The 12,234-nt window shown below is 31.9% G+C and overlaps 1 protein-coding gene across 1 annotated transcript; it reads left to right on the top strand.

Moving 5' to 3' along the window:
* The first annotated feature begins 7,975 nt into the window (after nt 1-7,975).
* LOC134705025 (uncharacterized) lies at nt 7,976-8,719 on the top strand. The gene has a single exon (XM_063563792.1). It carries the CDS (start codon nt 8,043-8,045, stop codon nt 8,652-8,654), a length of 612 nt encoding a protein of 203 aa, XP_063419862.1. The 5' UTR covers nt 7,976-8,042; the 3' UTR covers nt 8,655-8,719.
* Nucleotides 8,720-12,234: the final 3,515 nt, after the last annotated feature.

Raw genomic sequence — 12,234 nt, 5'->3', positions numbered from 1 at the left:
TCACAGATATATAGGTACTTTGATCCCGGAGATATGTGATAATCATATCTTATATATGTATTAGTATTTGCATGGAGGACAAGCGCAAATGATTATTAAAATATCGATAAATTTTGTTTTTGAAAAACGAATAGCCGGAATTTTGTTGTTATTAGTGGTTTTCTGGTATCGGTTACTGACAGGACCAATTTGTATCATCTGATACGATATAGGCCGTATGTGGATTTTTTTATTTCTGTATCTTCGACCTTTCTAGTGATACCACTGTTTTTTTAGAATAGTTATTTGAAGTAAGCTATGTATACTTTATTAGTCACTTCGAGGTCTCAAGAAGTTTCTAGTGACTTATGTATATCATATTTTAAATCCACGATTTTTCTAGTAACATATGTTTATTAAACATAAAATAAATCATATCAAAAAGACTATCATAAACTTGTTTTGTGTTATCAAATCTCAAGAAAAGTTTGGGTTCGGGATTTTGCTTGAATTCCTGCAATCAGAATTTCTTTTTCATAATTTTACTCTACGTTTTGGCTAAATTAAGATATCTGGAGGTTGTTGAAGACTCGGTGTAGAGAAAATATGAAGTCATTACGAGGTCTCTGAAAACACACGCGTATGTAACCAACTGAAAAATGTATGTAGCCTTTGAGAGGAGTCCTACAAAAGTTTCACTACTAAGGGAAGCTAAATTAGCAGACTGAAAGTGCAAAGTCGCCATGTTTGTCATAAATTCTACGAGTTTAAACATTATATAATACAGCTGGAAACAAAGAGGTCGAACTCTATATCATTTAGGGGTATTTCTGCTTTGTAAATATATGTAGATACAATGAAAACGTAAATATACTTCCGAAAGGTAAGTTTGCATATATTCTGTCACATCTTCTTATTTTCATTAATTGCTGCGACCCAACAAGAAAAATAACCAAAAGACATATGGAAGAACATTAGTAAATGTGTGGTGTCATTGTATTTCGCTTCATAACAATGTGATTGTGTTTGATTTTACATATCGTATTTTTGTAAATACCAATACGAATAGAGTGTCCATCGTTTGATGTCATTTTTATCACTGAAACATAATTTATCATTCAAGCAGTACAAAGGGATCATGATCCTTTGTGGCAGAACAATTCTACTAGCTGAAGTCGACCTTTGAACAGTTTCCGTGGTCCTCTGTACTTTCGCATCGCAGAGAATGACAGAACAGAGAATGTGAACTTATTCACACGAGAATACATTTTCTTTAGTATATATTGGGTCAACATCACTTTTATTATATCCCTTTTCATATACTGGGCTCCATTCTTCATTACAAATCAAGTTAAGATTATTTTTCCACGAAATTGGATTTTGACTTCAGATTTGTCTCAAGTGTGATTCACTTGAAGTCACAGTAGAAATTTGAAGAAAAAAAATGTTTAAAAATTTGTTATTTGTAGGTTTGGGGAAGTGGAGGCTGATTACACAGTTGATAAAAACAATCATTTTAGAAAAGGTTGTTACATTTTTTCCGGAACCATATTGCTTATTACCAGCGTTTGGATAACAACCTTTTTTTTTAAATAGAAAGCAATACGACAAGAGTCCAATATCAATTACAAATGTAGCAGATAACTCTCGAAGAAGTCTTGTAGATCAATGTCACAAAGAGGGGTTACTTGTAGGTAATACATAGGAGATTTTTGGCTACCTTGATTTGCATAGGATCGAAATTGATCTATCCAGATTTTTACAAAATTGGCAAATTGTAATGAAGAAATACAGTTTAGTTGTGTAACTGTTCATTTAATGGGCGAAATTATGTATAACTTTATCAAAGTTATTTTCAAATATAACCAGAGGCTCTCTGATGATGTCATTCCACAATAGACCATAGATAGATATAGGACTAAAAAGGAGAATGACTGATACATGTAATCGCATTTTATTTGCTACAGCTATAGATATACACTGGTGATCCTTACTAAAATTTGAGATAATGACGCAGATCGGATGCTCTAGATAGCGACACTGTACCCCTATGAAAATGCAAACATACCGCTTGCTTTTTGAAACCAATGAACTGACTGGGGTAATACTTTATTTCAATGATGGCCCTTCATTAAAATGTTAGTATTTTTACCATACATGTACAAGGGATGCGCGTCTACATGAATCCAATAAATCGACTGAAAACTTTGAGGATTTTTGTTCGATCCATATTTTTCCAATGTTAAATCTACAAATATTATTAGTTACATAGTGTGCTAGTGACACTCAGAACCGGTTTTTTTATAAGCCTAAGGGAACGGAACGCTATTACTATAAACCGTGTATTGGAAAGGGCTCGCCTCCCTGCTGACCTAATATTGAATATACACGGTCTCCACGCGGACGCTTTTAACCAATCAAATGCCTAGAAAAGTATAGAAGGTTAGAATAAATATATATACCAATCTACAACGAAATGTGTTTTACATGCACACGTATAAAATTGCGGTTTTTATCCAACGCAATCAAAGGTTTGAAAGTATAGTTATCAATTTAGACTTGTAGATATATATATACAGGTGGTCAAGTGGTCTAGCGGAACGATTACAGTGCAGGCGATTTGGTGTCATGATATCTCAGTAGCATGGGTTCGAATCCCGGCGAGGGAAGAACAAACAATTTGCGAAAGCAAATTTACAGATCTGACATTGTTGGGTTGATGTTTAGACGAGTTGTATATATATGTCGAAATCCGCATCTGGTGTACTAAAAAAATATTAACACCGTATATTTGTGGCATAACATCGTGGCCACAAGATAAAAAAAAAATTCTGTTTAGTATTAAATTTATATTAAGATCCATTTTGTTACATCTTGTGATCAATTTTATTTGGCAATCGCCAATGGCAGTCAGCAGGGTTAAAGAACATCAGTTGTTCGACCTGTTAGTTAAATGCGTTTTGTTTAAATATAATTTTTCGCTTTTTTGGTCTTCAGTGATGTCAGGGTTCTAAACGGTATTTGGAAGGCCATATAAAAAGTACCCTCTTTTTAGAAAAAGTACCCTCATTTTTAGATAAACTCTTGAATTTTAAGAGGAAATATAGGATGAACGGATCATATAAACCGGAGGGAAAATATGATGCAAGCCCAAACAAAAAAATATAAACGAGTTTAAATTGAAAACTACGTTCAAAGCTATGATTGCGTTGGATTAAAACTGCAATTTTTATACGTGTGCATGTAAATCAAATTTCGTTGTAGAAGGGTTTAAAAACAGCACAAACAACAGTTTCCAAAAGACCAAAAAAATGACAAAGTATATTTAAACATACGCATTTGACTAACAGGTCGAACAACTGATGTTCTTTAACCCTGCTGACTGCCATTGGCGATTGCCAAAACATATTGATCACAAGATGTAGCAAAATGGATCTTAATATGAATTTAATACTTAACAGAAAGAAAAAAACAAATTCAACTTGTGGCCACGATGTTATGCCACAAACATACGGTGTCAATATTTTTTTAGTACACCAGATCCGGATTTCGACAATAAATGTCTCTTCAGTGATGTTAGGGATCGAAACGGTATTTGGAAGGCCATATAAAAAGTACCCTCTTTTTAGAAAAAGAACCCTCATTTTTAGATAAACTCTTGAATTTTAAGTGTCAATATAGGATGAACGGATCATTTAAACCGAAGAGAAAATATGATGCAAGCCCAAACAAAAAATATAAACGAGTCTAAATTGAAAACTACGTTCAAACCTATGAGAGCTTTTGATTGAAACCGCAATTTTTATACGTGTGCATGTTAAAAAAATTTCGTTGTAGAAGGGTTTAAAAACAGCACAAACAACATTTTCCAAAAGACCAAAAAAGTGAAAAAGTATATTTCAACAAAACGCATTTGACTAACAGGTCGAACAACTGATGTTCTTTAACCCTGCTGACTGCCATTGGCGATTGCTAAATAAAATTGATCACAAGATGTAACAAAATGGATCTTAATATAAATTTAATACTTAACAGAAAGAAAAAATATAACTTGTGGCCACGATGTTATGCCACAAACATATGGTGTCAATATTTTTTAGTACACCAGATCCGGATTTCGACAATAAATGTCTCTTCAGTGATGTTAGGGATCGAAACGGTATTTGGAAGACCATATAAAAAGTACCCTCATTTTTAGAAAAAGTACCCTCATTTTTAGATGAACTCTTGAATTTTAAGAGTCAATATAGAATGAACGAATCATATTAACCGGAGGGAAAATATGATACAAGCCCAAACAAAAAAATATAAACGAGTCTAAATTGAAAACTACGTTCAAACCTATGATTGCGTTGGATTAAAACCGCAATTTGTATACGTTTGCATGTAAAACAAATTTCGTTGTAGAAGGGTTTAAAAACAGCTGATCTGAATATAGATTTAATACTAAACCGAAAACAATAAACTTGTGGCCAATATGCTATGCCACCAACATAAGGTGTCAATAGTTTGTACACCAGAAAATGTATTTTTAAATATTAGAATGACATTTTTTTTTACAGTTCAATAATAAATACTGACAAAATAAAAAGAGAAAGACGGAATTAGAGATACAAAAATATATAATAAAAATGACATAACATTTAAATGATGCATTTAGTTTAAAAACTGCCGAGCTTCTTAAAAGTGTTTTGTTATTGATCTAATTACAATCCGAGTATTTAATGTTTATGTACAATATTTGTTTATGACTGATATAAATATACAACGTATTTTCATAAAACTCTTCCATATGTACTTTCAGTCTGCTTAATATCCCACTTTTATTTCCAACATTTCCCCTTGGCACATGACCATAGAGATACTTATTGTCCTACATGTTGAGCAGTACTTTTATGAATCTCAATGGTCCATAGTAGTTGTTTTGAAACCACGCTGGTTCATAAACCATAATTTTGTTCACACTAACGCGTCTATTTCCAACGACTATTGACCTTGCAGCAGCGATTGTATGCTGAATAGTTCTTAGATTATAAAATCTGTTTAAACTGTTACCACACAATCTGGCGTTCCTGAAAAATACTTTGTCAATTAGTATCATCGGACTTAGAACTTCGCACAGCCTTATTAATAAAATCAGCTCACGATCTGTGAGATATCTGTATAACATATAATTCGTCAGCCTTTCAAGTCCTGGAACAGAGTCGTTCTTAAGATCTATAACTGTACACACTGACTCTAAGTAGTACATCAGTTTCGATATTGGATTGTCCGGTACTGTACAAGATGTTGATGTTTGTTCTAAATTATAATTGTTGAATCTCATTCCTAGCGCCATCTTGAAGCTGCAACGGTCTGTGGTCTAACATATGTTGTCTGTTGAGTGGCTTTTTATATGGCATAAAGGCGGGCGAAATTATCAAAAGACATGATGTAAGCAGTGGAAAAGATAGAAGGAAGTTAATATTCGACGAAAACCATTAAATTAAAATAGGACATAAACTTGAATCTTCTCCAAAAGATATCACTCCTCTCAATATAAAGGACATTGACATTTAAAGATAAACATAAATAACGAGTTCGCTGAAATACTAAATTTAACGGTATGGTAGCAAGAAAATAGTGTATCGACCTTCCTTAGTAACATAAATATTTTGACACCTACTAGTATATCGGTTTGATAAATAAAAGACATAAACATATATTTGGTTTCATTACATTACAATACATTGAATATTGCAATCTTAAAAAAAATCACGAGGAAAATTCCTATCCAGCAAGCTTGCAATAATCTCTTTCCATAGCCCCTTATTAATTCCAAATGTAGCATATGACACAAAAAGACTACAACAACACAAACAAATAACTCATAAAACACACACACACACATAGACGATAACATAAAACACACACACACATAGACGATAACATAAAACACACACACATAGACGATAACATAAAACACAAACACAGTTCTTCCCAAGTCTCACAAACCAATATCACAAAGAGATGTTACCCGTAGGTTAAAATATAGAGTTCTTTGCTACCTTGAATTGCAAAAGGTCTCAAATTATCTTTCAAGATTTTTACCAAAAATGACTATTAAGTTATAATGAATATTTACACTTTATTTGTGCAACTGTTCGTTTATATGGCGAAATTATTTATAACTTAATCAAAGTTATTTTCAAATATCACGAAATGTGTCGTTGTTTTTACTTCTACATTAAAGCTTTGACAGTTCATTAATTTATCTGATATAAAAATTAATAGCATTACCAATTATATGTACTAGTAACCAAATTTTAATTTCAAAACTGATTTGAACTTGTTCAAGCATAAAAAAATGATTTAATTTATGACATTTAAAAATTTATAAGTATCGTATATAACCATGCCGCAGGAATAATGAACCCTAAAACACTTCCTCGTTGAAGTTATCTATATTCACGAGTTCTCGGAACTTTTGATGGAACATTTAGTACATTTAAAAACATTAGTATATATATTTGAAAATCCTCAATTTATTCTGTTTTACCTATATTCTGCCCTTAAATTTTAAAATGGTCAAGTCATCGCTTAAATTAGAAGCAAATTCAGCCTAGACACGTGTATGAATCGGTGTTATATTTTCGGTTTGGTTTAGACTTTTTGCAAGAAAGAATAGATCCATTGCAATTTGTTTTGTAAGCGTTTTGAACATCTATAAGAATTCATGCTTCATGCGTAGACTGGTGTCTTTAGTAAGTAACTTACAAGGGTTATTAAAGAAATACTTGTCAAGCTTTAAAATTTAAATCAAAAGCACTGTGCTTTGGATTTAATACAGGGTTTCTTAATGTCCTAGATGATTTTCTCTAAATTAATAGCTATTTCTTTAATGACACATAAACAAATCGCACCTGCTCTATCTCAAAAAGGATTTTACAGTAAAGTGTACCTTTATTGGGACAAATAATATCCAAATCATAAAAAGTTATACCAGCTCTTACTCAAAATATTGACAATTCTATGTTAAGGGGGTCTAAAATTCAATAATTATGATAGATTGAGATACACTTATTTGTTTTACCTATTTTAACTGGACCAAATCCCCTCTAAACATAAAGGTTACAGCACTCAGTTATGTTTACATGCATGTTATTATCCCCTTACTTAGTATTTCGTGCATGAAGATCAAGATATAGATTGGGATAGAGTATGAAAAAGTAAGTTATACCACAGACATATATACACATTAATGTCTCTGGTTTTACACTGTTTGCACTTGGGACTGTATTCTACGGAAGCGTATTAGGGACATAGAAAAAACAAATTGGCAGTGAACTTTTTTTTCAAAGTCGAAATTTTGACATTTCAAATCTCGAAATTTTGACTACAACTTGAAATTTTGATTTGTCAAATCCCGAAATTTTTACTCTAACTTGAAATTTTGACTTTCTAAAATCTGTGTCCTCGAACTTCTGATTCAATTTTCAACAGGGCTATCAAGTTGCGTTGATTTGATCGAAACTTTAGTCGGTCTGAAATCTTGTTTTAAGCTAAAACATATTCAGAAAAATGTAAAAAGCTTTTTGTTGAAAAGACTTTTATCGAATGGGTTATGTCATTCCACAATAGAACATATAGGACTAAAAAAGGAGAATGACTGATACATGTAAATCGCTTATTATTTGCAACAGGGTCTTAGATATACACTGATGACCCTTTCTAAAATTTGATATAATAATGCAGATCGAATGCTATAGATAGAAACAGAGAACCCCTATAAAACATACAGCTTGCTTTTTGAAACCAATGAATTGACTGGTGTAATACGTTATTTCAATAATGGCCCTTCATTTAAAGTATTTTACCATACATGTACAAGGAATGTGCGTCTACATGAATCCAATAAATCGACTGAAAACATTGAGGATTTTTGTTCGATCCATAAAAAATCTTTTATTATTTTATAACATATATTAAAACAATGTACCGAATTATTGTACCAAGGACTTACTTATGTAAAAATAGATCTGCATTTAAAATCCTATAATGTAATTTACCACTTAATGTAAAATATGGCGACAGTAGTGTTAAATCGTAGAGAAATAGGAATAACAGAAACTGGTTCTATTGTTGATGTCTTAGACAATGATACAGCAAAACTCATGTATTATTTGAGTGTATTGTGTAATGTTTTAGGATTGGAAGATACGGATTTCAATATTGAAAGATTAAGTGATTACAAAAATTACTATATGTTGACAGAAGACGAGAAAGTAATACTTATTGTACTGTGTGGCTATTTATCTCCCGACAAGATGGTCGGCAAGTGTATCTTCAATTCTGAAGAGCTTTGCCAGGACGTTGGAAACCGATTTTTTACCTTAAACAGTTCGGAGATTTCATTTGCTGCTGCAGAAAATGTGTTTGTCGGAGCAGTTGAAGTAACTGTGAAGAAGATAATGGTCTATTCCATGTCATGGATGAGGAGAAATTATATACATCCGATTAGCAACGTTCTTGGTATTACTCCTACAAGAAATCAACAATCAATTACGTATAGGAACAGGCCAGCAATTACTACAAGGTCAGCTACACCACAAATACACAGGAACACAACAAGAAACAATGTTAACTGGTATTATACATCTACATCGGAATCTTTGGACTGTTGTGTTATTTTGTAAGCTCTATCAAGAAATAATGATGCCTGAAAGAAGAAAAAAAATATTAATGTGATATATCTAATAACTACCCGGTATATGGAAATCACAAATTTCATATAATAGATATGTAAAAGCAAGATTAAGATTGAGATAACCATTAAATTATAATTCACATATTAAGCTCTTGTCATTGTGCTTGTCTTTTAAAACCCCACTCAAGCTCTATGCTGCATTCGCATTATCCACCGTTCGTCCATCCGTATATACGTTGGTCCTTTTATCTCGTACTGTTCTCATATATAATATATTAACCCAATTACTTAATATTTCGCCATCTGCTTCACAAAGGTTGTCTTTTTTCTAAAAAAAAAAAAATTCAGCGGAAGGTACCAAGACCTTGTTGATAAATGTTCCGTATCAACTTCTCAAATAATACACAATGGTCTTGAAGTATAGATTAGGGGTCCTGACGTTGTTTATCATCTTAATAACGTGATATTGTATTCTTGTATGTGTCTATATGAATATTACCATTACTGTACTCATACTTCCCATTTTTGTGTTATTCAGTGTTCTATGGTAAAATATTTGTGTTCTAGTCTTTCGTTTTTGCTAATGTGATTTGTCTATATAGATATAGCAAGATGTGGTGTGAGTGCCAATGAGACAACTCTACATCCAAATAATATTTTAAAAAAGTAAACCATTATATGCCTTTTTGTATTTTTTGTTTGTTACATATGATCTGGCACAGTACTTATACATCCCGCCGAATGCTGTACCTCTATGTTTGACATGTTTCCCTAGTATGTCTGGCTTTTTTTGTTGTTCACACATCGTTGTCAATATAATGGAATGTTATGCGACCGTCATACAAAGTAGAGGTTTGGCTTGCTATAAATCCAGGTTCAATCCACCATTTTCTACATAAGAAAATGTCTGTACCAATTAAGGAATTGGATAGTTGTAATCCATTTGTTTGATGTGTTAGAGATTTTGATTTTGCAATTTGAATACGTACATGTACTCTCCATTTTGAATTTCCGCTGAGTTCAGTATTTTTGTGATATAACTTTTTTGGGAATGTAAAGGAAAGCATCCAGACACATACTTCCTTCATTTTCATTGTGCAAAAAATATTGAGACAAGGTAAATTTGGTTCAGTGAATTAGTCATCACATAGTTTTCTTTCAACCCATTGGTTAAAGTTAAGAACACTTTGGTCAGATGATTTGTTTTGTTACTTTAAATATAGCGAAACATAATGTCGTCTTAATTATTGTTGTGTTGAAAATGTTAATGACTAGCCCCAATCTCTATTCGTCCTTACACCATGTACACGAAATCACAAAAAACAAAGAATCAAATAAATCTTATAAGTATTAATACTTGTACAAGGATGCAAAAATATCTCCACAGTCCAAACAAAATATGAATGTATCTGCTTACAAAACTTTACCAAATGGACACTTGAAAAGATTTGGAGATACCGAGTTTTTTTTTTTAATAGGCATCTTAACATGATGATAATGGTGATGATGATGATGAGGAGGAGTTAATTTAAGTGCTGATTTTATGAGTAAGTGAATGGAACAACCATTTAGAATATTTTAGTGGATGTTTATGGGTCGAGCGAAGATCCTCAAAGTTATCAATCGAATAATTTTAAGTACACCAGACGTTCATTTCGTCTACATAAACTCATCGGTGGTGTTCGAATCAAAACTGTTATCAATTTACTATTACATAATATAGTTTATGTATACGAGTCTAAATTGAAAACTACGTTCAAACCTATGATTGCGATGGATAAAAACCGCAATTTTTATACGTGTGCATGTAAAACAAATTTCGTTGTAGAAGGGTCTAAAAACAGCACAAACAACATTTTCCAGAAGACAAAACAAAGCGAAAAAGAATATTTAAACAAAACGCATTTGACTAACAGGTCGAACAACTGATGTTCTTTAACCCCGCAGACTGCCAAATAAAATTGATCACAAGATGTAACAAAATGGATCTTAATATAAATTTAATAATAAACAGATACAAATTAAATTGTGGCCACGATGTATCCTTGAATGGCAAACGCTCAATACAATGTCTTTTCCTTTCTTTCTTATAATAGAATATAATAATTCGTAATATCAGAATGTAAAGCATAAACAATGGGGAAAAACACGTTACAAATCGAAACCATCAAAGGGATAACAAATTTCCCTATCAAAATCTCTGTCATTGGAAAAACAAAATGTAGGTCTGTCATATAAGAAAACCCTGTCTACAAAGTATCTTCTACATCCAGTAAAATATTTTACTATTTCTCAATTGCATGTTGTCACGTTTATCAATTTCGTTTACTAGGTGCTAAATCCTTTATTAATAAAGGTCACTATTGAAAATTATGTTACTTCAGTCAGCACATTGGTTACAAACAAAAACCTGTAAATATGCATTATATAAAGACCATTCACGTTGAACAGAAAAATATAACTGACTCAATGGAATCTGAATAGAAAATTTACTGCTCATCACCTGATTTCCTAAATTTAGATAATGAAATCCTCAAGAAATCACGATGTTACTTGATAGATCCAACTACAAACATTGCACGATACTGGTGTCACCTAACGTTACACACTAAAAGACGTAAGACAAAATAAAAACGTTGAAATGCATGTTGTTCAGATGACTTTTTACAATAAATTCTAAAGGATGGATTTGTTTCCCTAAGAAAAGATTTTTTTTTTTCTTAGACGAAAGATGTTAAGCTTTAGTTTTATTAAGAAATTAAAAATAAAAAAGTAACTTGAATTGAAATCATTTAATTATATACACTTTAATTATAAAGGCAATCGATTTCTTCTTTTTTATGGATAAACTATGCACTGCAAATGCATTCATTTTTTGCACTCCAGAATGTCCAGACGAAAGGACTAGTCTACGGCATATCTAGCATGGCAGTTTTGCACAAATATATGCAAGGGAATTAGCGGGAACAATTATTATAGCTGTTTTTTCTACTAATTTGTATTATAGCGGATCCGACTATTTTAGTCCGGAAAACACTTCAGTTCCGCGAGGAAATCTCTCTCCTCGCCCCTTCTTTATGAGTCGAAAGAGTTTCAACATAAAACATTAATTTTAAAGTTTTCTTATTCAGCAACTAAATAAAATAGCCGTATTCCAAATCGTCTGTGAAACCGCAATCATGACAATAAGACGAAACGTTAGAAGCATATTTTATTAAATAACGTCAAAATCGTATGTGGGGACATTGTATCGGACATTTTAGTTTTATCTGATATCTAGTATATTAGATTTAATTTATGGGTATTTAATATCAAATAGAGATAATTTTTTGTACTTTTATCCATTATTATGTTTTTTTTATGTAGCGAATGACTGTATTAAATAAACATCATGAAAAATCAGAAAACGTAACCCTACGTTTAATTTGGTTTGAAGGGGACAAAATAACGGACATTGCTAATCAACTCAAATAAAAAGAATTTGTTTGAAAAAATCCTGATTATTTCATGAGGCGAAAGTGTGATCTATGTACAAAATACTAGTATAAGAATTATTTACTTTCGACATT

Source organism: Mytilus trossulus, chromosome 2, assembly GCF_036588685.1.
Source record: "Mytilus trossulus isolate FHL-02 chromosome 2, PNRI_Mtr1.1.1.hap1, whole genome shotgun sequence".
NCBI lineage: Eukaryota > Metazoa > Mollusca > Bivalvia > Mytilida > Mytilidae > Mytilus > Mytilus trossulus.
Note: the sequence above shows the minus strand (reverse complement) of the source record. Positions and strands in the feature narration are given on the sequence as shown.